Raw genomic sequence first — 27,999 nt, 5'->3', positions numbered from 1 at the left:
TGTTAGCGTGGAACAAAAACATCCCTGCAGAGAGGGCGCCGATCTGTGGCTCTTCTCCCTTAGTGACGGCTCTTCGTTGCTATTGTTGGGGTTTGTTTCTGATGTCTGTATCTCGGCAACACAGAAGCTGTTGATTCGTGAGCCCATGAGAACCTCATGCAGTTCAACAAGTGCAAGGGGCTACATCTGGTAGGGCAATCCCATATATGAGCACAGACTAGAAGAGGAACTTACTGAGAGCAGCTCTGAGGAGAAAGACTTGGGGGCTCTCATTTCTGAAAAACTGAACACAACCTGGCAGTGTTGTGTTCCTGCCCAGAGACCCAAATGTGTCCTGAGCTACAGCAAAAGCAGCGTGAGTAGCAGGGCGAGGGAAGGGATTCTGCCATTCTGCTCTGCCCTTGTGAGACCCCACCTGCAGTGCCGTGTCCAGCTCTGGGGAACTCAACGCAAGAAGGATGTGTTCCTGTTAGAGCAAGTCCAGGGGAGGCCACAAAGATGATCAAAGGACTGGAGCACTTCTACAAAGGCTGAGGGAGTCGGGCACGTTCAGCCAGGAAGAATCTTAAAGGGAAACCCCACTGCGGTCTTCCAGCACCTTGGTGGGGCTTATGAAAAGAGAGACTTTTAAACGAGCCAATAGTGACAGGACACGAGGCAAGGGTTTTGAACTGGAAGAGGGCAGGTTTAGATTAGATATTAGGAAGAAATTCTTTACCATGATGGGGCCCAGTCATCGGCACAGGCTGCCCAGAGAAGGTATCTCTGAGGTGTTAGGTGCAAACATCGTATCCCTTTACTGCCCAGTTACTTTCCTGGTGAACTAATAAATTCATCCATCATGAAAATTGGACTTGCATGTATTTCTAAAATAAAATTATTTTTAAAAATGTACCTTTATGTTCACACAAGCCACTGAAAATGAGAGATTTGGATTAGATATAAGAAATTCTTTAAGGGTGGTGAGGCATGGGCACAGGTGGCCCAGAGAAGCTGTGAATGCCCCATCCCTGGAGTGCCAAGGCCAGCCTAGATGGGGTTTTGAGCAACCTGGTGAAGTGAAAGGGTCCCTGCCCACAAGTAAAGACAGACCACAGCTGCCCGTCTCAAACAGTGTGAAGGCCACAGAAGAACTTTGCCATGAGATAAGTACAGAAGGGGGCTTTGAACAAGCTGGTCTAGCGGAAGGTGTCTCTGCCCATGTCAGGGGTTTGGAACTACTTGATCTTCAAGGAGGTTTCCCCGCGCGTCACAGAGCGTAGCAGCTCCCATTGTGCGGGCGGACATGGCGGGCAGAGCACTGGGCTCCTCCCATCCGCACGGGGGCGCTGTGCCGCCGCCTCTGGCCGAGCCCTGCTGTGCGGTAGCAGACTACACTACCCAGTATGCCCCGCGGAGTGGCCGGAAGCGGCAGTGAGCGGGTGGAAGCGGAGGGCTGGGGCAGTATGAGGGGCGCCGGGAGCAGCGCTGCTATCCGCGCCTGGGCCGGCCCGCTCCTGCTCCCGATCCCGGCCCGGCTGCCCCCGGCTCCTCGCAGAGGTGAGAGGCGCCGCAGCGCCGTGCTCGGTCCCCCGGCCGGCTGGCAGTCCCCTCGCGCGGACGGGCAGGTGGCTGCCGGGGTCGGGTGAGCCCTGGCCGGGTCTGTGAGCGGCGCTGGGGCTGCGCAGGGCGCTGGCCGGACTCGGTGTGAGGGAGCGGCCGCGGGGCCCGTCCCTGAGGCGCTGTGTGAGGGAGCGCTGAGGGCCTTCCCTCGGGGCTGGAACAAGGGGTGAGTTCCACGGGCGGGAGCAGCCGGGTGAGCGGCGTATGGGGCTGTCAGGTGGTGCTCGGGACGGGGGGAGTTACCAGGGGGTGCAGAAGGGTGTCACCAAAAGGTATCTCAGGTAGGGGTTTGTGGAGTGGTTTTCTCAGCTCCGGGCTGGGAGAGGAGTATCCTGTCGAGACTGCAGGAGTGGAGCAGTGGGGCCAAGAGCAGCGTGGCGAGCAACCACACCTGTAATATCACCTTTCTTAGGACAGCGTCTATGCAATGCAGCTGTTGTACCCAGTGAAAAAATCTACCAATGCATTTAGAAGACGAGAGCTGTGCGTTTAAATGTTGGGACAGCTCCGTGAAAATGATGTTTTGAGTTGGTTTTAATTATCTGTGTGTAGCATTCGGTGCATCTTAACTCTACTAGAGTCATTAATAATGCAGTGCTGTAGCTGGTTAAGTTCTAGCCAGATCTTTATAGTATTTGTAAGATAGCACATAACTTGATTTATCTACTAGTGGCACAAGATTCCCTTTTTTTTAAATTATATTAAGCTTTTGAGTAAAGATCTGGATAAGACACAGAACAATCTGGTTAAGGCAGAGAGAGAGCCAGCAGTGCATATAGTTTCAGATAAGCAGATTAAGAAGTAACAGGGCTGCTTAGATGACAAATAATTAATCAGAACAGAATCTGTAATATGCAGAACTGCACAAACATTTTTGGTGAAGAGAAGGTGAAGAGAAACATATGCTTGAAGTAAAAGTAGGAGAAGCAGTGAAACCTGCTTGTGGGAAGGCACATCATAAATAGAGTGGATCTTTAACTAATACCTGAGGTTAGCTAATCCCTCTTTAGAGATTAGGTAAACCTAATCACTGAGGAATTAGAAACAAACATTGTATCCCTTTACTGCACAGTTACTTTCCTGGTGAACCAATAAATTAATTCATCATGAAAATTAGACTTGCATATATTTTTTTTTTTTTAAATGTACCTTTATGTTCACACAAGCCACTGAAAAGGAGAGATTTGGATTAGATATAAGGAAGAAATTCTTTACTGTGAGAGTGGTGAGGCACTGGTACAGGTTTCCCAGAGAAGCTGTAGATTCCCCATCCCTGGAAGTGTTCAAGGCCAGGCTGGAAGGGGCTCTGAGCAACCTGGTCTGGTGAAAGGTGTCCCAGCCCATAGCAGGGTGTTTGAGCTGGTTGATCTTTAAGGTCCCTTCCAAACCAGACCATTCTGTGATAAAATAAAAAGCTGTTGGAATTAAGGCTCAACAACTTAAATAAAATAGCAATGAAGGCTTAGTTGCATAAAGTCAATTCTGTGTTTTACAAGTATGAAAATTATTTAAATTATGTTTCCCGAGTATTTATAAAGCAATTGGCTGTGGGGGTTTATTTGTGGTGTGTCAGGATGCTTGTCTGTGGGACAGTTACATGAATGCACTTCAGACAGACCTGTAAGTCCTGTTTAGTGTAAATTTCCTGTGGAAGAGGGATTGATGGTTTCTGGTGTGTGCTGTAACCCAGCTTTTTGTTGCAATATCCATGCAGCTTTTATGTGATTGAAGAAATTAAAATTAATGTATTGCATGATAAGCCAATCAAGGTAACATTAAGGCATGTTTCATTATTTCCAGGTTTTGCTGCCACGTTTGTGAGGAAATCATACGATGTCAGAAGAGTTGATATCACTCCCCTGGAGCAGAGGAAGGTGACTTTTGATACCCATGCTTTAGTGCAGGATCTGGAAGCCCATGGTAAGTGATATGAGATAGATAAATTGAAGGAAAACTTCTAATATTAAGTAGTGTAACTTTGAGTGCTGTCAGTTTCTCCAGAGTACCAGTACTTGGTGGTGTAAAATGTTTTGGCAGCGTCTTGAGGAGGCTGGTGAAGGAGACATTAGGTTTACCTTATTTGTAGCTGTAGGCAGGTTTATGTGTATCTTCCAGATGAGGAACATAACACAGGTAACAAATGTGAAGTGACAGTAACAGTTGAAGACTTTCATAGCAAAAAGGAAGCTCTTCAAAAAATTCCTTCTACTAGCCTACTAAGAGGAAGTGAAGGGTTTTTTCCTAGTAAGAAATATTTTCAGCAGCATGGTGCTGTGATACATTCTCAATGCCCACACTTCTGTTGTGGGTGAGACTGGCTGAAGTCAGATAAAGGGTCCATCCAGCCCTGGGTTCTGTCTCCTGGCAGTAGCTGTCAGTCAGAGCCTGCAGAGTGTTATAACACAGCAGGTGTATGTCGCACATCCCCTTGTGTTTTCCAAGTTTCCAGTTTCTGTCACCTTGGAGGTATTTTAAATCAGTTGAGAGTTTTAGTAACATTCAATGGAAATCTTTTCACAAGTTTATGCAGTCCCTGAGCCACTATAAACTGATTACTATCCAAAATATCCTTTCTTATGGAACTTCAGACATCCACATGCTTTGTTTATGCAGAATCTGGCATCTGTGAGGTGAATTTGATGCCCATTTAGCTCATCTGTGTGAAGAAGGAATGAACATTTAATCTTTCATGTCATTCATGATTATGCAAATTTCTGTCATATTGCTCCATCATTTTCCAAGCAGAAGTATCACAGCTTGTTTCATTTTTCCTGAAGCAGTAGATTTTCCATATTTTTGATTATTCATGATGCCCGTCTGTTAATATTTTGTGCTTCTATCACATACCATTTCATGTTTCCAGGGAACAGTGCTGACATTACTTGACAACTGAATGTCCTGTGGACTTGCAGAGTAAAGTAATGTTGTGTCTGTTTTGTTCTCTGTTCTTTTTCCTAGTCATTCAAAGGGTTTGGTTTGCTTGATTGATCCCTTCTGAGCTTTGAGCTGATGGCTTTATCAGAACTAGCAACTATCTTTTAAAATCCCAAGTGACAAAAGAAACTTTGTACAGTCAGAGGTTAGGATTGTTTCCACTATTTGGGTCTAATAATAATAATAATATGTGTTAGCAGTTAAAAGACTTACAGTAGTCTCCTATGTCTATTCTTTTTATGCTTGTCAGACTTGACAGCCCGTCCTTCCCTACATCTCTCTAGAACTGTTTTTAAAAACTGGCACTGTTATTTTCCAGTCCATGGGTAACCATGGGAGGCTGTGAAATGTTACTCATCCCAGGGACTGATTCAGCTATTTCTTATTTGAGTTCCTTTAGAGCTTGTGAGGTGAAGTCTGTTTGGTGCTGGTTGTTATTCAGTTTAATTTGTTCTGAAACTTCTACAAATACTTCAGTACCACAGTGACAGGTCTTTATTGGTAAAACCACAAAAGTAAGGGAGCCATTTTTGTTTTTCCCAAGCTTTGAGCAGTTTTCAAGCTCCCATCTCTTGCTTATATAAATTTTTCCTCATTTTCTAAACTTTTGCAAAACACAGTCATTTCTTGCTGTGAAGGAAGAGCAACATAAGGAATTGGCAACAGCTTAAGTCACCCTGAAAATTCAGAGAAACTGAAGCAATACTATCACACTTTGTAGTGGAAAGAAGCTGTCATAAAGCACATGTAGCTTTTTTAGACATGTAAACCAGTGGTGCACCTGGACAGTACTAGTATTCTAGAAGGGAGAAGTGTCATAGTTCTCTAAATAATATGCCTTGAAAGCATTTTTCAATGTTAATTTAGCCCACTTCATAAAATGGGATAGTTGAAACACAACATATCAGTCAGATTACTGGAAATAAATCTCTAGGGCAAAAGCTTTCAGCACTTGACTAGATCTGGCTAAAATGAGAGCAATTTTTTCCCCATTATTCATCACACATCATCTTTAACACTTCAAATTTACACCAAGCTACAGACAAAGTGTACTTGTTTATCATCAGAAGGCAAAAATCTCAGTTTGAGTTCATTCTGCAGGCAATGAATGCAGCAGTTTAAAAATCAGTTTTGTATATGTTCCTATCTGTGCAGGACAGTTCCAATATATGCAGAATTATTTGTTATTATTCTACAGATTGCATGCTTTGTAGCTCAAGGTAAGTTTGGTTTTACAGAATTTGTGGAAGTTCATTATGAAGTAAAGTTTTGCTAAATTATTTTTATAATGCATGAATGGCTGAATCTTGTGTGAAGAAATTTGGTCTCTATCAGCTGCATGTCTGGACTTTCAGTATATTAAAAGGTACTGTGCCTCAGATTTTTGCAGCATTAAGTTTGTTTTTTCTAGCTGAAGTTGCAGTGATTGGCTCCTGGCTGTCAGTGTCCAGTCATTGTGTGAATTCCCATGTGCCACTGTGGTTAGGTGCAGCACTTGAGCATCTCCTGCTCCTCATCCAGATTTTTAATATCACTTTAACTTGTCATCCTTCAATTGTCCCCTAGGCTTCGGGAAGGAGCAGGCACAGACCATCGTGTCGGCGTTGATAACCCTGTCCAATGTCAGCTTAGACACCGTCTATAAGGACATGGTTACACAGGCCCAGCAGGTAAAAACTCGTCTGTGCTGTGCAGCTGTAAAGGCTCATGTTTGCATCTTTAAAACACAAGTGAGCAGCTCTCTCTAGTACAACAAACACCTCACTGTGCCAGGTATTGCTAAGTTTCACTTGGGATTTTAACAGATAGTTATAGGCCCTGAGCAGCTTCCACTGGAATTTAACTTTTACAACTAACTTTTTACAATTCTTGCAAAAACTTTGGTTTCATTTACACTGAGGAGCTCACATGCCTCATGCCATCTTAAAATATTTATTATCAATACTGACTACACTATAAAAACCATTGTTTCTGCCTAATACAATTCCATGCAAATTCTATTTGGGATGCTGACTTTCTTTGCATATAATAGGATTTCTGAAAAGAAATATTTACATTTTGATGAAAAAACACCACAGAGACAGAAGTTCTTGTCTTCTTCTGAGACTTAAAAGAAAAAAAAAAGAAGTTAGACAACTTTTATTACAAGTAAATGCCAGTAAAATAAAAATCTTTTTGAAGAAAGGCAGCAGTTCAAACAAAAAATGAAAGTTTAATTACATTAAGTAACGGAAGAAGAATGGTACATATTTCCAGCTTGCACAGCCTTCTGGAGCAATGATCAAAACCATCACTGTGCATCAGAAAATCCCACAGCAATGTGTCATTTTCCATGCTAAATAGTAGGGTACCTTCCATATGCTGGGGGAAGGAGTATTGCTTTCAGCATTTTAAAATGCTGAGTTTCTTCCTTTATTTTCTGCTTTTTGTTTTTTCCTGTGTTTATATGTAGTGGCTGAATTCTGAACTTGTTAGTTCAAACCCCAGGAAGGCTTTCCTCAGTGCTTTTTAGCAGTGTTTTACTTCTGTCCATCAGACTTAGGGAAGGCAAGAAATGAAAATGCTTATTAAGAGCTGCATTCAGATCAACAATTAATGCTTCTGAGGCTACTGAATGTTCATTGAAAGTGGAGGAGACTGCAGGACTGACCTGTAGTTTCAGGTCTATTTCATTTCATCGCTACTTGGACTAAGTAGCCTTTTTGCCTAAGTTCAGAGTTGGTGTATTAGAGCAACAGAAAAGCACAAACCTCTTGAATCTTTCAAACAAATTGCTGGTATGAAATTGTCTGTTTCTGTCACATTCTTGTTAGAGAGACTCCCCACTTTTGTGGTTTGCAGTAGCTAATTTCATCATTTCAGACCTAAACATTTTTTCTTTACTTGCCAGAAAGAGTGCACCTTAACCAATGGCATGCTTTATTTTTCAAAGGAAATAACTTTACAGCAGATAATGGCACATTTGGACTCCATTCGGAAAGATATGGTCATCCTGGAGAAAAGTGAATTTGCAAACTTGAGAGCAGAGAACGAGGTACTGATACATACTTTCATTAAACAGTTTAATTGCAGTATTTTTTGTGTTTTACCTGATATCCAGTTTTGTGTAATAGAATATAAATGTAGAAGTAATTCCGGATACTTTTACTGGAATTGAAGAGTCTGTATGTTACAACTTCAGAGATCACATTAAAATATATTTCACATGCTATGACCTGCTCAGATCTTCTGTAAAGGATTCTAAGATGTGTACTTTTTTTTCATCTTCTGTAATTTTATTTAAGGGTAACTACTAGTTTCTGAGCATTAACAATATAGTGCAGGGGGAGGAGTCAGCCATTCCTTTGCAACAATTTAATTAATTTTGGTGATTGAGACATGTTTTGTTTATATTTTATGGTATTTTGATATCTCTGTCTTTAGACTCAGAATTACAAGACCATCATTGTTACAAAAGAATTCCTTTATTTTGAACTAAATTCCCATTAGATTATATATGCCTGTATATCCAAACACATTGGTTAGGATATTTAATCAAGAACAAATTGCCCCATTGGGAGGAAAAATGGGGAAGAATAATTGCATGGATGCAGAGCTAACACATCATTTGTTAATTTGTTTAATTTCCCTGAATTTGTAAAAATTTTTTTTCTCCTTTGCACTTAGAAAATGAAAATTGAATTAGATCAAGTTAAACAGCAGCTAATGGTAAGTAAACACCAAATATCCACACACTCCCATTAGAGAAAATAAATAGCTATTTTCATAATCTTAATTTGTTTTAAAGACTGAAACAGGAAAAATCCGAGCTGACAGCAAGCTAGACATAAACCTGGAGAGGAGCAGGGTGACAGATATGGTAAGTGGTCTGTGAAGATGCCCTTATTAGCTCTGTGTTGTGTTTCTGTTGCTAGAGTTGTGATTTATCTTTTATCCACAGTTTACAGATCAGGAGAGGAAACTGATGGAAGCAACTACAGAGTTTCATAAAAAAGTAAGTAGTGAACGAAGCAGAATATACTTATGCATTGCATGTTATGTAAACCCCAAACTTTGGTGAAAGCTAATACATTTTGGGTATGGTAAAGCAAAAGGCCAGGCTCTATCACATAGGGCTGTTGTGTTTCTTGCCTGTGGGATTCACGCTAAACTCCAGTCAGCAGAGGGAGGTGCTCCAGCCTTGTCCCTCACTTCCCAAGTACCTTGTGGCTGGCACAGGTGGGACATGAGCTATCATGCTGCCCTTTTCCCAGTATTAACTGATGAGCTGTGCCACAGGGATGGTGTAGGTGCTTACAGCCAAGCAATTCAAGAGCTGCAAGTCCTCAAAGCTGCTGGAGGACAGCAAAGTCTAAGAGGCTGAAGAGGGACAATGTCCCATATTGAGCATATCTTCCATTTTTGCAATATGCCTTGTGAATGCTTAAACCTTTGTTTTTCAAAAATGCAGGAATACTGTTCTGTGTGCTGTAGATTATCTATTTTAGGAGCCACTGGCACATCAGAGACAAAGTCTGTGTCTTGAGGGTGGTGAGACACTGGCACAGGTTGCCCAGAGAGGTTGTGGACTCCCCATCCATGGCAGTGTTCAAGGCCAGACTGGAAGGGGCTCTCACAAACCTAGTTAGGTCTAGTGAAAGGTGTCCCTGCCCATGGCAGGGGGGCTGGTCTTAAGGTCCCTTCCAACCCAAGCCAGTCTGTGATTCTATGATCATTGGAGTTTTCTTTTTTTCTGTCTCTATCCCTTCAGCAAACTTCCTGGATTGTATAAAGCAATGTTCTCTGTCTTCTAATGTCTCTTAGCAGAGATAGGTTGGAAATTGCTTCTTATTTCTGATACCATAGTATTTTAGTTGAGCTTTGGAAAGTTGAAGGGGTTAGAGACCATTGTCAAATATATACTTTTAATATTTCAGGATGCACATACCAATGGCATTATCTCAGAAATCAGTAATAAAATTGACACTGAAATAGCTTCCTTAAAAACGCTCATGGAATCGAATAAACTTGATACCATTCGCTATTTGGCAGGTATGTGATAGGCAAGGAGGTGAGTACTGGTACTGGATTGTGGATGTATAAAATTCTTTCCAGGAGTATATTCTAAAAGAGACAGCATGTCTGTAGCATCAGACAGCCTGGATTGGGTGGAGGAGATTTCCCTCCCCCCTCTAGCTGGAAGAAATGTGATAGAGAACACAGAGGAGGTGGGAGCATGCCACAGTAGGACTAGGATTGTGCCCAGAAGTGGGATTAGGGCAAATATGGACATGGGTTTAAAAAAACTGAAAGCCTAAATACCTTACCCAGTTTGACAGTACCTCTGCTTGCTGCAGCAGCCATTGATTGATGTGATGGAGTTGCTACAGATGTTTTGCTGGGGTCCTTTACATTAGCCTGAAAGTTTGTTATCATTCAGGACTGGTCTGAGAGTGACCAGTTCAGCCTCCGATTGAGTCTCCACACACAATTTCAGTATGGCAGCGCTTGTACTTTCCCCTGCCAAGCAGAACAAATTTCAGTCTGATTTGAGATTAGTCTTCTCAATATATATGTAACCAGTGAAGGTTTTATTGTGTAGGAGCTGGATAAAAAGAGAGTAATGCATTATATTTGGAAGTGAGAATAAGTTCAAAAGAAAAGGTGATTAGTTTTATTCTAACACTAATTGAAACAGCAATGTAACTAATCCAAAGGACAGCTTGTCAGGCTTCAGGAATGCTGCTGTGTTTGACAGCTTGTTTTCAAATTTGCTGTCACTTTGGTTCCATGGGAAACCTGTGCTGTCTAATGTGAGCTCTGGTGCAGCCAGCTCTCCTGTAGTGCAGTTTCCAGTGACAGTAGTAAAAGCCCCTGTAGCCTGTGTTGCTCTGAGGCTTCCAGCATAGTTGTTGGGATGTGTCCCTGAAAACACAGCTCCTCAGGCTGCTGTGCAGGACCTCCCATCTCAGCACTGCGGCTGTGCTGCTGTGCAGGCTACGGCATCTGAGACAGCCATTGGCTTCTGGAATTGTTCTGTCGCACCTGCAGCAATCCGGGAGGTTTAGGAGGCTCTGCTCTAGAGTTGGTACATTCTTCCATCTGTTTGCAGCTAATTTCCTGTATGGATAATGTGGTAAAACAGCATTCAGCTAATTATTTCCTTTCTTTGTTGGTTTTTTAACAGCTTCGGTGTTCACTTGCTTAGCAATAGCACTGGGATTTTACAGATTCTGGAAATAGATCTACGTGGAATGACTGCACTAAATACAGACAGAAAAGGCCACCCAGGCAACACCACTTTGACAAACGCATCTGTGCTGTAGATAAACTTGGCACCTTTTTATTTTGATATTCTTCCCATATAATAAAAATGTTTTCTGAATATGTAACACACTGAAGATCAAAATAATTGGGGGGAAGTAGCCAGATAGTAATATTTCATTGCTTCCTATTCAATACTGTATTTATTTCAAAGTATATCTTATGCTATACCAGAAAGTTATCTTTTAGAATTAAATTTGTTTTCTTTCTGGAAAATTCTCATTCTCAGCTCCTTTCAAAATGGAAATACTAAGTATTTTATGTACCCTTGTAATGGGAATACAAGTCCCAAATTAGAGTTCCCAGTATGGGGATGCTGATACCAGACTTCAACATACCTAATCTGATCCAAGTAAATTAATCTTGAACATAGCTTCAGGATTTTGCCTTCAGTTTGTTCCTCACTTTTTTGATTAACTGAAGCTTGGCCCTTTGTTTTTTTTTTAGTTACATGTGTAAAAACACACTCCTGGACCTTAACTAAAGAACCTTTTTTTTTTTTCCTTCCTTGAAAACATGAAAAATCTCATTATGAAAACATCAAAACCTCATGTACAAAATGTCTCTATAGAATTATTTTCTTTAGTATCTCCTGCAATTTCTCTAAGCCCAGAGGTCAAAAGAATGGGAGAACTTCTCTGTCTTTGCCTTTCCAAGGGGAAATGCTTCCACTACCTGTGCCTGTGTACAGCCCTAGAATAGATAAGTGCTCTTAACTTCCCCCTCAAGTAGTGCAGAGTATTTCCAAGAACCTGTACATATTTTCTGGGCATAGTATCTGGCTTTTAATATAGAAATACTCAGAATCTCAGTGGTGCCAGGGTGGTGGTGGTGCTGATCCTCCTCCCCACTCCTCCAGACTCTTCTGTAATCCTGTGGGACACACTGACCCTCCTGACCACTGCCTTCTGCAGGGACTTGACAACTTTTGTTGCAGAGTTGCAACACAGGTGGATGCCTTCCAAAACTGAAGCAGTTCCATCTTGTTGAGTACAAATGCATATGCTTGGTTTGATTCTTACAGTAAAATAATATTTTTTTTTTTTAAGTTTTATGGATTAACTTTGAAGTAAGAATAGACCTTTTATGGGCTAAGGACTATGTAGTACTGACTAGTGGCAATTATTTTTATTGCTGTTTTATTCTGTTTACAGTTGAACTTGCTGGTATTCTGCCTGTTCTTATATCCTCTGCATTAAATTATTTATCATCTTCATTCAAGAAAATAAAATTAATTTCTTTTATTTGCTGTCTGGATATCTGAGAGTTTCTGCATGAAAGTTTAGCACCAATGGTGACAGGAAATAGCTCGTCTGGCGCAGCTTCTCACAGCCATCATTTCACACACCCTGAACTAGGCTCTTGATGCAAGGCTTATGCTGTTAAGTCAGCGTCCCTCTCCTTCATGGTGCACACAAAAACATGGATTTTTATTTTTCAATATCTTTGAAATTTTCAGATATTTTCTTCAGTACTAAGGAGAGGACAGATCAGGACTGACACACTAAAAGAATTACCTTTTAAGTCTCAAAATGAGGGTTCCAGAGGGAAAATAAGTTCACAATAGCACACAGCTGACAGAAAAACTTTTACATGTGTAGTCATTAACTGATTGTTAGGTGTGAAGGAGAGGTCAGGGTTGCCATTTCTAACCACAAGCTGCCCCATAACTTAGTAAATCCTTCAGCCCTGACTTAGACTGCTGCACATCACCTGGCACCTCACAGTGGAGTCACTTCCTGCTGCCTTTAGGAATGACTAAAGATCAAAAGCTAGGGGTCTGGCAGCTCTGCAGCTGAGAAGTAATTCTCCTACCCACTATTCAGCTTCCACACTGAACATGCTAGGAGGTAATGTGCACTTCCTCCACCCTAAGGTAGCAGTACAAAATAGACCAGCGGATGGAGATACTTTCCTCTAGAACTGTGAAGGCCTGTGACTTTCCTCTTGTTAGGCCAGAGAACTAGAGAACTAAAAACACAGTTCAGTGAAAGGCAGAGACCCACAGCTCATCTGTAGAGCTGGGCTGTGCAAACACTTCACATTATCTGAAATACTGCTTTTATACCTCCACAGTCTGCTGCCCCTCCTTTGAGGTTCGTTCCTCAGCGTAGTCTTGCTCCTCCTGGGCTGCAGGCTGGCTGCTTCTTTATTTTCTTCTTGTCTTTGCAAGACTTGGCCATTGTCTCAGCTTTCTGAAACAAAGAATACTGCAGCCATTAAACAGCAACCACTGAAAGAATGTAAAAATCTACATCTGGGAGTAACCATGGAATACTGTGTTCAGACTGAAGCTGAGAGCACAGTCCCAGGGCATGGGCTTCCTTGGCTATAGCAGTCACTCAGCCACAAAAGCAGCTTGGTTAGAAGGGGAAATTACAAAAAAAAAAAACCAAACAACTGCCTAATGAAAAATACTGACAAAGAAAATGTTTGCCAGCCTGGCAATCACAAGGCTGAGAAGCAGAAACATCCTTGAAGAAGTGCAGTTGGCCTCTGAAATACAGCTGTGGCACCTAGCATTCAGAGCCTGAGATTCCACCAACAAGCACAAAAACAAGGGACTGCAGAGGCAATTGACTGAAAAGGTGGAAAACAGTCTGGGAAATAAAAAACACTCTGAGAGAATAGAAGCACCATCATCTATTGTCTGTACGGGTGAAAAGTAAAAAATTAGAAACATCATCAGCTAGAGGCTGCTTGCAGTGTTGGTGTCCTCGTCCTTCTTATGTTCCTATCATATAAAAAAAGCTTAATTTTTAATTCAATATAGAGCCTCTGTCTGAGAATTTCTAGTGCTGCATGTACCGTTCCTTTCCCAAACAAACAATTCTCTCCATGAATTTTCTATGAGATCTTGGGTTCTCATTCAGTATGCCTGACTGACTCCAGACACTGTGACATGGATCAAGTCCCTGTTATTGAATTTGTCCCCCTCTGGGGACTCACTGTAGTGATCTCTACACCCCTGCAGGCTGGGTAGTTCCATAGGTGGTGCCACCTTTCCTGAAGCACCATTCGAGTCTCAGACACCAGGTGCCAGCCAAGGGGAGCTGCCGGTCACTGGCTACGCAGTATGCAAGTACACGGGATCAGCCCGCTCCTGCCGTGAACATTAAGATGAAGAATAGCGGTGCTTCTCTGCCAGGGTACAGAAAGAAACTGATATCCTTTCACAGCAGAAACACTGTCAAGGACAGACAAGGGCTCCTGCTCCCTTCAGTGCCCCTGGCTGAAAGCCGTAGCACATTTTCTCTAGTATTTCCTAGCACTGTGCCCTCTAATAGAGGGAATACACACAAGCAACAGGCAGTGGCTCTGTGCCACGGCCAGGGGAGTTGGTGCGGCGCTCACCGCGGAGGCAGCAGAGACGGTGCGGGTGTTCCCCCTGCCCTCTCGGAGCTGGTTTATCTCAGCACGATAATCGTCCAGCTGGCTCTCCAGCTTCTCCCGCCTGACTCGCTCATATTCCAGCTGGGCCTCCAGCTCCCTCACAGCCCTGCCAAAAGCAAAGGAGACAAGCAGAGCATGAAGTACATCCAAACCTGCCCCGGCTCCTCCCCGCGGTGCTGTGCCTCTGCCAGGAAACAGGTCAGTCACGCCGAAAGCAGCGCAGCACGCTCACGCCAGCTGTGCTCAGGCTCCGGGCGCTTGGTGACAGCGCTGAGCAGCAGCTCTCCCTGCTCGGCTGCGATGGGACCACGAGATGGAGCCGTCTGCCCACACACCGAGCCCGGGCCGCTCCTGTGACCAGGCCACGCTCCAGCTGCGGGGGAGGGAGAAGCGCCCGAGCCCCAATGAAGTTGTTACGAAACAGAGAAAAAGCACAAAGCCAGCAGCATTCTGGAAAGGTCAGGGGCAGATTTCTCATTCACATCTGGTGCTTCTACATCCTTCCTATTGATTGGCTTAGGCACGGATGAGGAACACTCAGATGGCAGCTTGCATGACTGGCTTGTATAGAGTTGCACAAGATCTCACTGGTCACACCCTCAACGGCTCCTAAATTATTTGAGATTCCTGGAACTGTTTAACTGACACATAAACAGAGTTTGGAGTTGAGCTGGCTCTCTCCTGTACCAGGATAAATTATCACAGCTACAAAGATGGAAGATCAGTAAAAGGAACGGAAGCTATCTGCCCTGTGCATCCAACAGCACAGCAGGAAAGCTCTCAGCAAGATCTACCGTGTTTCCCTGTTTCCCGGAGTGAAGAACTCCTGACTCAAACCCTTTGAGCCACCAATCAACCTTACTGACACTGCAAGAATGGTCTGTGGGCAGTGCTCAGGGGACAGCTGACTTCTTCCATGCTTCCAATTAAAGAGCCACAACTCCCAAACTGTGTGGCACACTCATGGTGACAATTTCCTGCAATGAACCCTGGTTAAAGCACTGTGAAGTGGCCAGGCCTCTTACAGCCAAAATATCTGGACTAAAGCAGAAATCTTCAAAATCTGCTACAGTGGCCATTCCAAGTGACAACTCCTGCTTTTCATCTAGCAAAATGGTGAAACTTATGTTTTGTCACAAGTATTTTGTCAATAATGAGGTTTTCTGGCCTATGATACAAGCATCTTGGGGTTTATCCACAGATAGGTACCCTGAGAAGGGAGACAGGTATGCTGAGAAGCCCCCCATTTCCTTTTCAAAAGGATAGTTTGGGGCTAGGGACGCTATCTAGCTTTCACAGGAGGGAGAGAGAGCCTCACAATTTTTCTAGTTTAGCCACACATGCCACAGAAAGCAACATCCCTTAAAGAGCCCCACCAGAGCCTTCTAATAGACACTGCTAGCTTTTGAGCAGCTGCTCTATCCAAACTGAACTTTCATGTCTGTCATTAATCAACAGTGACTTTTCCATCATTTAAACCAGATTGCTCTGACCTTTCAATGTAGGCATCAACACCTGAGCTGGTCACCTTCCTCCTTTAAAACCAAGAGAAACACTTCTAGAAGTGATGAATCTCATCCTGAAGTACATGTCTAATTATGCCCTGGAACTGCCTACAGCTCTCCAAGATGTTGAAAAAGGAGCTCACAACAACTAACTCAGGTGAAAGTAGAAATGTTACCTATGGATTATATATCAAATTAAGGAAGCTGGACTTTCAGCATAAGCCAAGTGAAAGGGTGACCTGAAACCAAAAGAACTCCTGGCTCAGATATGGCTGTAAAACAAACACCACTGCAATCCGTGACACTTGTTACCTGCTCCAAATCCACACAGACTGCTAAGTCTGCTGCCTTCTTGATGGTGTACATCTTCATGGCTCAGGACAGTCTCTCTCAGTGACCAATCAAAGACAGTAGTTTGAATTGGCCCAAACACATTATGGAAGTGGTTTTCTACAGAGACTGAGAACAGAGGGTAGACAAATGTTCAACAGGCAGAGGTGGAGACAGGTTTGTCTGTGGAAGCTGAAGTATTGTTAATTCTCTAAATCTTTGATAGACTTTTCTTTGAAATGTAGACAATCTGTCCATGAAATCACCTGACCAACCTAACAGAACCATTTGATTTAATGGGGACACTGAGAATTAGATATCATGAACAATGCTTCACATGCAAGGGCAGGTTTGCTGATAGGTTTTTCTCTGTGGTCTGGAAACAAGCTAATGCTTGTTTTATATTGCCAATATATTGCAATATATTGCCAATGAACAGAAATGTTAGCAGGTCACTGAATAATTTCTGCTGTATATGCACTTCTATCCAAAACATGCTGAGACTTGCTTATTTTCAGATTTCCTGCAGGGCATACAAGTCTTTGGCATCCTCAGTGGAAACAAAACAGCCAGAACCTATAAGACCTACTGCACACATCTTCAGAAAAACCTGAAGACCAAACAGATGGTCTTGCACAAGAATCATGGACCTATCAAGTACTTGTGTTGTGGGGCTGATCGTGGTAGAAGTTTAGAAATGGCCAGACAAATTGCTGCAATTCATTTATTTTGGCCTGGTTGAAGTTGGTAAGTGGAACAGACAGAATGGCCAAAGCAAATTTGAGGAAAATCATCTTTAGAGGCAGATTTAAAATGGGCCCCTCAGAGTTAACCATTAGCAGAGCAGAATGACCTTACTTCTCAGCTTTCCTTTCTTCTGTTTTCATCTTCCTCTCCTCTTCAGTTATTCCCCCCAGCTGTCTGTAGTTGCTGTAGGCAATTTCTAGAAGTCGCTGAAGTTCTTTAATCTTGTTATAGGCCCTTACTGTAAGAAAGAGTCACAGGTAGGTCAAATGCAAGGAGAAGACAGTCATGCTGGAATCCAATAGTCTGGAAAATAGTCTCACAAACACAAGAGCAGAAATCACACTGCTCAGCAAACACTGAGCTACACCTGACACCCACACAGCAAGCAGATGTCAAAAACAATATAGCAATCCAACACTGTTGCTCCAATATAGATTAAAATGGTGTAACAATTATGATCTGATTGCCTTCTGCTTGCTTTCTAAACAATTTGTTTCAATGCTTAGTATTACATATATCCTGACAACCATCTCACCTTACAACTAAAAAATCAGAGCAGTTGGCAGGAACTGTCATAGTTAGGGCTATAATATTAGTCTTGATAACTTTTGCAAACAAGAAATGATGGAAATACAGTGCTTACTGCGTGCATTCCTTTTCTCTGCTTTATCCAGGGTTAAATCTTCTTTGCTATCTGTACTCCCTTCCACACCATGTGTTTCAAAAAACTTTATGTTGTTTGCATCTAGTTCTTCATCGCTAGAGTTATTGTTTGCAGTTCTTGGTGCCAAAAGTTCCACAGCTGCCAGATGGCCAAATCTACACAGAGAACAGTTAAAATCTGGAAAAACATGTGTGGTAGAAACTCTCTGAAACTGTCCACGTTCCCATTTATCAGAGGAGTTTCAGGACTAAAGGAAGCACTATATACACACTACAACTATCTATCTACTTTTTGTAGTATTCTTATGGCATGAGCTCTGCCTTGATGGAATCTTATGGCAATGGCTCCTACATTAGAGGCATCTTTTTCATTTGCAGGATTTCTTAATTGAATCTCATCAGAATCTGCATTATTTTTACTAATGCAAAAATCGGCTGGCCTCTGCTACTTCTCATTAACTCTGTACATCAAACTATGAGCATACGGGCTCACAACTGTCCTCTTGAAAATGACCTAGTTTTCCTCTTTTGTGTCTGACCTCACTGAAAAGAAAATTAAATTAAGTGAAAATTAAAACCTTTTATAGCTACAATATTATACTACAATACAGCCTTGCTTATCAATCAGAGCTGGAATTCATGGGCCTGCTCTGTTCTTTCTCCATCACTAAAAATCAGGATTAATGCCAACAAAGCTGACATAAACAAATTTTTGATACACAAATAGCAAATAAATAAGTGTCAGAGCTACAGGATATGTACTGCTACCTCTTGGCTACATCCTTTGGAGTCTCTCCAGCATCATTTGTAATGTCACAGTCAGCTTCCATTTCAACCAACCACTGTAAGCAATGGATATGTCCCTGTTCAGCAGCTAAGGGAAGGAAGGTGCACACAAGTCAGTTATACACAACTGAAGTGTTTCAAACCTCAAATGTCCTCCTCTTGCCATTGTTTGACATGTCAAAGGCTGGGTTCACTAGGACACCACAAGGGAGATACTATTTCAAGAGGAGCCTGTGTGTCAAGATGCTGACATCACTTGGGTACACAGAGTTTTGGGGAAGAGCATGCCGTGTGGTTTGGTGACTCTTTCTAGTTCTCAAAATGTATTGGCAGCTCTTGCTGGACAAGCTAAACTAAACTTTCCCAGTCTCAGGTACGAAGCACAAGACACACAAATAACTGCTGCCCTAGTAAGAGAGGCCTGTATATCACAGTTTGGCAGCCAAGCGCTGCCACCTCTCCCAGGCTTTGGGCTCCCAGGTTCAGACACAGCTGGCTGCCCCAGTCTGTGGTGTGTGCGGCTGTCTCAGAAAAGAAAAGCTTTGTGCTGGAGCTAAAGCTACAGCATTTCTTGGGACAGACACTCAAGGCAGCACCTCTCAGCAGCATCCTCACAACCCTACTCATATGATGTGCCATGGCAACTGCTCCCACCATGTGGTGCCAAGAACAATGTCTCACTTAAGGAAGATAGTATTTGGCAAGTCTAGATGAAACTGTACACTGATTTTCTCAAGTAAGAATAAATCCATTTCTTGACAGCACTTCCTTTTGGTTATTTTTTATATTTGTTTTCTTACTGAGATAAGAAAATGAAATTACAACATCAGCATGTAAACACTGGGGATGAAACAACTGTAGGTCAGCATCATTCCAAGAAAAGAAAGTGGGATTTTAAAATCACTACATATTAGTTATTTAAATAAGAATTTCAATTGTGTTTTTAAAAATTCTACTATATAGTAAAAAAGAAATGTAGGAAATGTGTTAAAAGCATATTACAGAAATGCTTCCCTCTTTCTTACATCTTTTGTTTCTTCTTTCAGACAATACTGTGAAACCCCTAAACACAAAAGGACTATTTTTTCTGTAATACTAGCAGTCCACTACATGTCAAAGTGTCAACCAGAAGTTACCTTTCTTCACAGTATCCTACCAAATGACTTTGTTGTGGTTTTTACGACATATCCCCACAGTAATGATGTAAATAAAGGCCCAGGCCACAATACAGATGATTCTTATACTTAGCCAGCCAAGTTTCTAAAAGCCACATCTTGCCTGATTTAAAAAAAACCAAAAACCTCAAAACTATTTAGTTACATTAAATTAAGTTATCATTAAAAGCTTTTATAGTTAGGATACAGCCTTATTTATCACTCAAAGCTGGAATTCATGTGCTTGATCCATTCTTTCTCCATCACTGAAAAGCAAGATTAATTCCAACAAAGCTGATACTGATATACAACTAGTAAGTAAATAAATGTCAGTGCTACTTAGTTTTCAGTTTAGACGCTGATTTCTCTTTATTATAAGCTCTTTTTTTCTTGACTTGAGCTTGGTTATATTGTTTTCAGAGTGGCCCATGCACACATACATTAAAAAAATAAGGAGTTTAGGGTTGCCTTTCCAAGCCCTCAAGAAATGAGATGCTGGTTTTCATTATCTGATTAGCAGCCACTTGAAAAACAAAGTAAATAAATCAGCAACAAGGAGTAACAAGCTGAAACACAGATCATATTTACTGACCTTTGTGCAGGAGAGTGGATCCCTTATCGTCCCGCTCATTAATATTGATTACTCCACTTCTCACTAGTCTTCTAACCACTAACAAGTCCCCTTTGAAAGCAGCATCATGAGCTGGGAAAGCTAAAACTGAAAATGAAATGCACGTTTCCAAGCAGATGCCAGCAGTTCTACTGAACATGTCTCACAGCTCACCTCTCTCACAGCAACTTTTGTATGGACACTTCAGAGGTAGCAAGGATAAATGCTCCTTAATCAACTAAAATGCAGCAGTGTAACCAGCAGTGCTCACCAGACACTTGACTAAACATGTCTTGGTTATGGCTACAGGTATCTCATACAGTTAAGAGATTAATTTCACAGACCCAAAATGACAATAAGTATGCCTTTGTGCACTTCTAAAGAATTACACATAATGCCTTTTTCTAGTGTATCTAGATCGATACTCACCTTCCTGCATCTCTGGATGTTCCTCCTCTTTTTCCACACCATCAATATATTGCAGAATATTATCTTTATAAAACCGTTCAGCCAAGTCTCTTGGAGTCTCTCCATGGTCATTCCTGGCTTTCAGAGTCTGCATAACACTGGACATTTTCCCGACCAAGAACTTAAAGCAATGCAAGTGTCCTTCCACTGCTGCCAGATGTGCTACAGCACAAATAAAACAAAGGGTGTTAGAGCTGAGCCCTGCTGCCCATTGAGAAAGCAATACTCTCACCACTGGTTAGAGCTGGCTCCTCTACCAGCACATAAGCCATCCAACACTGCACAAGGGGAAGAGCAGTCTCAGCTGAACTGCAGATGTTCAGCTCCCACCTGGGACAGAGTTCAGCTCTAGGCAAAGGAAATTAAGCTGCCAAGGATGGGATCTGCAAAGGTGATTCCCTGGCAGAGCTGACTGCAGTAGACTGTAAAACAGACTCCCAGCAGAGCACCTAGGCCTAGCTTGGAGAGTGCACTGTTGGGGCCTCACCTCCCCCAGGAACACAGATCTCTGCCTTCAGAAGCTGCTGTTCCAGGGATACTCCTTACAGGGGGACAGCAAGAAATGTCCTTGTTTAGGAGCCAAGGCCATTTCTGCTTTAGGCTCTACTGTGCCACCACAAACAAGTTGCATCACACTCTTGGTTACCCCACCTATAAAATGAGGAGAGTGATAGGTGCTTTACTGGACAAAATATTTGAAGGTACATTCCTCACCTGACCTTTAGGCTATGCAGAGGTTTACTTATTTAATATTACTACAGTGCTGGGCCTACAACAAAATAAGAGGTACCAAACACATGCTGACTAGTTTGACATAAGTAATATCCTCTGGTCCCATTAATGAGAAGAACTTGCCGAGTAAATGCTAATTATATTCTATCGCTCCATGAAAATGCTCTGTAACAGCTGGCTGATGTTCTAGAGGCAAAAGGATTTGTTTGTCTTCAGGGAAGAATCTCACTGTCTTCATAATCAACAAACAATGTACCCAGGACCCAAAAAACCCATCTCACTCCATTTTTGGCACATGCAAGTTCTCTATAGCAAACCAAACCATCCACAGCTTTCCAGAGCATAATTGCTCTAAAAGGTTGTGGACATTGGTTTTATAGCATGATGAGGATACCTCTGTATAGATGATCGTTTAAAATCTGAGCTTCACTGAAATAAGGGCAGTTTTTGCCACTGTCTGAATTTTAGTTAGTGAGTTAGTTCTCAGGAAGAAGGGAAAAGAAGGGTACCATGCTAAAGGTAAGTCAGCTAGTGAAAAACTGACTCAACCCTTATGAATCCATTTTCAGATACCTAAAATCTTCTGGTATCCCAACTTCTCTCTGTTTTACCTTGTCTTTTATTAAATCAGACTAACAATATTCACTCTTCTCAAAGCTGCAAGTCAAAAAATTGTGTCTGTGAAAGATTTTTAGAATAGGTTTGACTAGTGAGCAATAAAAGAAGCATGGATGTGGCCCAAAAATGAATACAGAGAGAAAGCAAATTGAAATGTTCGGTTAATAAGCACAGCCCATTCTCTACATTGAATGAGCCACAGAATTTTTTTCTTCCAAAAGATTACCAAGCAAATCAGCAAAGCTAATGAGACCCTTTGCTGTAACACACATATGCAAAAGATACAGCCAGTTTTTAAGTTTCAGGTGCCTGGCACTGCAGCCTCAAAAAATTTCTTCCAGTAGTGTCTTAGGAAAAATTACAGCACAGTTCAGCTAATCTTGAAGCTGAAGTGTGTTATGATGAATTAAGTTCACTTCTCCTATACAAGCAGACAACAAGCTGGTTTGCACAGTACTACTACTGATCTGTTACTAGCCATGTTCCAAAATATTCTCTTTCCTTTGGAAGATAATATGATCAAATGAAAGAGAACAAAGGTTGGAAGATCAAGCTTCTGTAGATTTCAAAATACAACAAAACCAGTTTTCTACTTATCATTTTACACAGAGCATTTAAGTAGAACTGTGCTGGCATCTGCTTTCTCTCCACAGAAGTCTTCTATCAGGGAAGTGTTCCCAAATGGAAATAAAGCTGCCTTCCATGCTGCCCCCAGGGTGCCTAACATTGTGACCCCTGATTGCTAATGCACCAGATTTCCTGCTGGGATGCAGGAGCCTCAAATCCTATAACAAGACCCCGGTTTCCAAAACAGAACATGGCTATCTGTTTCCTAAGTAAATAGTACTTAGTAGAAGGTAAAAGATTTTAAGAAGGGATTTATGAAGATAGCTCTTTACAAGTTATAGAGAAAAACATATGCTCTTTGGAAAAAATAATGTGACAAACCATAAGAAGTAAAATGTTAAAAGGGAAAGGATGCAAGGAGAATCCAAGACAGGAACAATACCATTGAGCTTACAGAGGATATTGAGGCAGAGCTATGGTAGGGAGAGGAATACTGGAGAAAATACAAAAAGTAAGGCAAAATCACTGGCCAATTTTTATGCTAAAATGAATACACTGATAATAATGAAAAGAAATTACAAATAATCCCAAAAATGCAGTATTCCAGAAATCAAGATGAAGAAATCTCAGGAAAATGAAAGCAACTGTTTTACAAAATCAGTTAAGAAACAGTGGGATATCAAAACTTGCATGCAAACACACCAGGACTTCATTACACTGGCACCAATTCAAAAAGTAGCACATAGCAGCTGAAACTGCCTCCCCCTCCACCTGTCTTTCTCCTGTGACCTCCACTGGCACACCAGCTCCATCACACACACAGGAGATGCTGCTCACCTGCTCCAGTCAGGCTCAGCCTGCTCCCCATACTAGCATTTTCAAGCTCTCATCCTTGCTAACAGCAGCAGTGAATGGGATACTGTCACCAACAGAGCAACACTTTGGATTTTATAAATCCTCCCATCTTTAGAAAAATGGGCAATCTATGTGGATTGCATGGAATCAAATAGCAAACAGTGCTGCTGTGCATTAGTTATAATTCACCCAATTATCACAGTTCACAACAACTGTAAACCAAATGTTTAAAAACATATGATTTATCCTGATATACCTGGAAGGTTTCCATTGTTATCCACATCATCTACACATGCTCCCCATCGAACAAGAAGCTGCAAACACCCCAAGCGACCGTGAAAAGCAGCATAATGAACAGGTTTCCAGTCATTCCCATCTGAAACATTTGCCTCCTAAAATGAAAGCAGGTTAATTCCTTCTCTTCTGAATCTTAGACACAAGACAAATTTTATATGGGAATCAGCTGTTCATTGTGTTAAATTATTTAAATCAAACCAAATAACATTTTTCAAAGTTCATACATTAGATGCAGTTCCAGTTGCAAGACAGGTACTTTTCACAGGATCTTGCTTTTACTTAATACACTTAGACATTTTTAGACATATCTTTATCATCACAATGACCTGAATTGGTCATTACTCCTTAAATATGCATCTGGACTAATTTTCTTTTTTTTAAGTTTATGTCTCCTTTACTATAGAAGATTTTTAGAACTGCAAAAATTACCATCACCCCAGTACCTGATGTTCATTTAATGACATCTTCAGTGGAAGGTGATTAACTCACATTATTGATTCTCTACAAATTTTGATTCTTTCCCTGAATGTATGTCACAATCTAAGAAAATGGAAATTTAGCCACTAAATGAATTGCCCCATAGTAATTAGTCTACAGCCCTAAATCTCAGTTTATTTGAGGGAGGGTTTTGTTTGGGAAAGGCTGCTGGGCTGTGGCTGTGCAGCAGGACTGCAGGCAGGAGTCTCACCACCCCGGTGCGCAGCAGGGTCTGCAGGGTGTACGAGTGCCCGTGGGCTGCAGCCAGGTGCGAGGCCGTGCACCCGCGCTCGTCCCGAGCTGCTGCGTCTGCTCCGTTCAGTAACAGGGCCTGAAAGAAAGGTAAAGCACAAGTTCATTTCACAAGCTGAAAAAACAAACATTTCCTAGAAGGATGGCTTCTGATGACCAACAGGATAACTCTAGGCTGACCTCAGGGGCCTGGTATTGCACAAATAGCTCTGTTTGCACAGACAGCACAAATGAGTGCTCTGGTTTGAAAATTATTAACTTGATTTGGCATGTCAAGACATCAAGATGAGCTACTCATAGTTCCCTAAGGGGCTCCCTCAGCTGATACTCATAATTTGTCCAGTATCAAGGTCTGCCCTACTAACTTTTGCTTGAGAGTGAGTATTTACAGTACCTGCATGCAGGCATCCTGCCCTCGGATGGCTGCCAGGTGAGCCGCTGTCCAGCCTCTCACAGTCACATGTGTGGTGTCAGCTCCATGCCACAGCAACCACTGAAGGCACTGCTCAACAAACAAAAGGGCTTTTTATTTAACTAGGCACATTGTGTCTCTGAGGCACATTTCAACTAGAATTTATCCATCAAAGGTACACTTCAAACCGGTGTTGGAATACTTCCTTATGGAAATAACGAGACCCCAGAGCATGCCTTAAACAGGTATTTGTGCATGAGAGTTATGGGTAAGTTATACTTTCCAGGTTTCACCCAAGGGTACAAAATGTGCAAATAACATACTGATTCAGATCCTAGCATTGATGTTACAGTATGACTTTTTTATTTTACCCTTCCAGATTTAAAATGTAATCCGTGAGAGTGTTCACATGGCAGGAGGCAAAAGCATTGGGAAAAAAAATGTAAACATGCTCACATGAATTCCAGCTAAAATTACTAGCAGGAAAAATATCACGTACTATATTTAAAGCCTCATTTAATTTATTAGGCTTCTTAGATATATGTAATCCCATCTCTCTTCTCATCCTTCCATGGCTCAGTTTTGTTTTATTTACTTTTTTTTTAGATATCATTGCTTGCAATGGAAAGCTTTATGAACTATCCAAAGACAGCTAGAGGAACAGTTAGAACTTTTTATTACATATTATTAAGATTTATTATCTTCTTTCAGGCAATCTTACAGCTCTGCTTCCTCCACTATTTCTGCCAAGGAGCTTAGTGACAAATAGATGACAGATAATTCAATGAAGTCTAACAGATTGATTGCAAAGTAGGAGAGTCAAATGAAAAACGGCAGAACTTATAGAGACAAAAAGAGTGGGTAAGCAATCTGGTTTTGGGGCTGATGTGACAATTAGCATTTTCTTGACAGTGTCTCTAAATTCCAGAAGCAGCACTGCACTTAGAAATTCTTGAGTTTAACAAGAACTTAACGTTTTTTTCTTTTGGGATGTGAATGGCCTTGCTGCTTCAAGGTTAGACTGCCATGAACAATGAACAAGGAGGCTGCAAGAAGAAAGGGAATGTTGTGCTGAGCACAGCAGTTCAGTCCTTCTAGAAGTTTAAAATATTGATACAATCACCTGCTGATTTCTCTACCATTATTCAACATGTTCATTTATTAAAATAAAATGTATTAGGACTACTTCTATGGAGAATGAGGCATGGAATATTGGTAAGCAGAATGAACACATTTTCATGTCATTTCTCATCTATCTCAGTCACCTTCAGAACATTTTACATGTCCTATAGGATTTTCCAAATGTCTCAAGAGAAGAAGAAAATGCAATAGAGACAAAAGAAGGTCATGAGTCTGAAAGGTCATAAGGCACATTTTGCTCAGAGTACAAAAATCAATGATTTTGTAAAATATGGCAAAGTTGATTAGGTAAATTGCCTGGGGCGTCAGAAAGAAAAAAAAAATCCAAAATCCTGTACTCCTGCTCATGAGAAAAACAGGCAGAGATTATTGATTCAGTCTGATCAAAGAAATGTTGTGTTCAGCCACTCCCAGAGAAGGAAATATGGACTTATAAAAGCCCAGCTATGCCTATACACTAAGGTAATGTTTTACCTCCAGACTTCCCACGTGAGCAGCACACTGCAAGGGTGTGAATTTGTGAACTACATCCACCTCATTAATACTGGCTCCACTTTTTATCATCAATGCAAGCTGTTCTACATCCCCAGCTTTCACTGCTTCATGCACACTAGTATAATTTTGCTTCTTCTTGACAACTAGTGAGGAGTAATAAAAGGGCATTAGTCCATTGCTTAAATCAGCGACATTTAAGAGATGGAAAATGTGTGATGAATCAAAGAAATCTCACAGTTGACATTCATGGCACAGAATCAAACTCTAAACATAGAAGCAGTAGGGTAAAAGAAAAAAAAAAAATCTGTTACCAGGCCATTGGATCAAATAACCTGTGTCCTCCCTTCAGGCCTTTACACTGATTAACTACATGAGTGGAAACAAGGAGAATTACATGTCCAAACCCCTTGCAACATCTTGATACTTTGACAAAACTTGTAAACAGAAATATGAGAGGTAACTGGATCTAATGGCTGAGGGGGCTAACTTCAGATAGCCAAGCACAAAAAAGAACTTAAAGTAATTAGCATTCACCTTCTACAGTGGTCATCACTCTGGTACACAAATGCACTAAAACTCTGATTACATTTCACACTGCTGGAAGTCCTGAAGAATTGGGCTACTCTTTAGCAAGTCAAGAAAGAATAAAACTGAAGGTTTCAAGGCATTAGTGCCTCAGCTCCTCTGCCTGTGGAGAAGAAATGGTACTAGCAGTTAACACTGTTACACAATTTGAGGTAAAAAAATATTAAAGAATACAAAACAGCTATTGCACTAACATATTTGTCATATTTGTAAAAAAAAGCACAAGATATAATTAAAAACAGTCTCTGCAGTTTACCAGTGCCTATTTTCATGTAATCTGTAATGTAGAGCTCAGGCAGATTTAGGGTGACACAGAGAGGAGCAGGGGGCTGTATTCTAGTACTGCAGGCTGACAGTAATACACCCCATGTGTGCTGTAACACACTGCTGTGCCTGTGTCTCATCCCACCTCCACCTCCCCAGCTCAGCAGGCTGCATGACTGCCCTGCACAAAGCCTAGTAAACTTAAAAACCAGGACTCCATCCTGCAAAACACTGTGAGGACAGCAGCAGGAGCACAGAAACACAGAATAATTCTGGTTGGAAGGGGCCTCAGGAGGTCATCTAGCTCATGTTTCCAAATAATATTTCCAAAATATCTAAATATATTTTGAGGTCTGGGTTGGTTAGGTTATTTTAAAAAACAGCTTCACCAGGACATAATATTTTGCCAAGGAAGTAATTGCTCATTATGCCAAGTGAGGGTAAGAGACTTCGGCCCAGTTACACAACATCACAGGCAGGCCTGGCCGATTATACTACAGCAAAGTTCTAACGTGTTTAACACAATGTTTCAGTACGGCAAGTTCAAGGCATCCTGGTTTTTTTAATTTTTATTCCTTAACCCAGAGGACAAGCAAACAACAAGGGCCACCAGGAGAAATAAGTTTGTCTTCCCTCTCCGTCTGGATACCTACTGCTGCATGGAGATGAACGCCAAGGGTGGGTGGCTGCACTGGCTTCTTAGCACAAGCAGCCTGGGACTGAAGTTCAGAAACAGCTGTTAACATCAGTTCTGTAAAAAAATACACTTCAAAAAGCAGAAGGCAGGCTCCATAATTCTAGTGCTTTTTT

General features: G+C 41.7%; 2 protein-coding genes across 12 annotated transcripts; one reads left to right on the top strand and one right to left on the bottom strand.

The window, feature by feature from the left end:
- The first annotated feature begins 312 nt into the window (after nt 1–312).
- CCDC90B (coiled-coil domain containing 90B) lies at nt 313–12,083 on the top strand. Of its 4 annotated transcripts, none has more exons than XM_033516358.1 (9): nt 313–355; nt 3,403–3,522; nt 6,103–6,206; nt 7,469–7,570; nt 8,203–8,244; nt 8,324–8,395; nt 8,477–8,530; nt 9,453–9,567; nt 10,703–12,083. In XM_033516358.1, the coding sequence occupies exons 1-9, from the start codon at nt 328–330 to the stop codon at nt 10,756–10,758; spliced, it is 693 nt and encodes a 230-aa protein (XP_033372249.1). In that variant the 5' UTR covers nt 313–327; the 3' UTR covers nt 10,759–12,083. The 4 variants fall into 4 exon arrangements, with proteins under 4 accessions (XP_033372249.1, XP_015482787.1, XP_033372251.1 ...); XM_015627301.2 differs by lacking the exon at nt 313–355 and adding an exon at nt 1,403–1,539; XM_015627311.3 differs by lacking the exon at nt 313–355 and adding an exon at nt 1,565–1,768.
- Nucleotides 6,512–27,993, bottom strand: ANKRD42 (ankyrin repeat domain 42). 8 transcript variants are annotated; one of them, XR_004498468.1, is made up of 14 exons: nt 27,843–27,993; nt 26,320–27,028; nt 24,688–24,795; nt 24,253–24,372; nt 23,524–23,659; nt 20,457–20,657; nt 20,010–20,135; nt 18,246–18,351; nt 17,458–17,633; nt 16,926–17,052; nt 14,194–14,338; nt 12,908–13,034; nt 9,858–10,635; nt 6,512–6,642 (listed from the first exon to the last, which is right to left on the bottom strand). XR_004498468.1 is itself a non-coding variant. In XM_033516345.1 (14 exons), the coding sequence occupies exons 2-13, from the start codon at nt 26,888–26,890 to the stop codon at nt 12,945–12,947; spliced, it is 1,515 nt and encodes a 504-aa protein (XP_033372236.1). In that variant the 5' UTR covers nt 26,891–27,028; nt 27,843–27,993; the 3' UTR covers nt 7,982–10,635; nt 12,908–12,944. The 8 variants fall into 8 exon arrangements, 6 of the variants coding, with proteins under 6 accessions (XP_033372236.1, XP_033372228.1, XP_015482716.1 ...); XM_033516345.1 differs by lacking the exon at nt 6,512–6,642 and having other exon boundaries at nt 7,982–10,635; nt 26,320–26,483; nt 26,875–27,028; XM_033516337.1 differs by lacking the exon at nt 6,512–6,642 and having other exon boundaries at nt 7,982–10,635.
- Between the last annotated feature and the right edge of the window lie 6 nt (nt 27,994–27,999).

Source organism: Parus major, chromosome 1 (assembly GCF_001522545.3).
Source record: "Parus major isolate Abel chromosome 1, Parus_major1.1, whole genome shotgun sequence".
NCBI lineage: Eukaryota > Metazoa > Chordata > Aves > Passeriformes > Paridae > Parus > Parus major.
The sequence above is the reverse complement of the archived record's forward strand: the minus strand, read 5'-3'. Positions and strand labels throughout refer to the sequence as shown.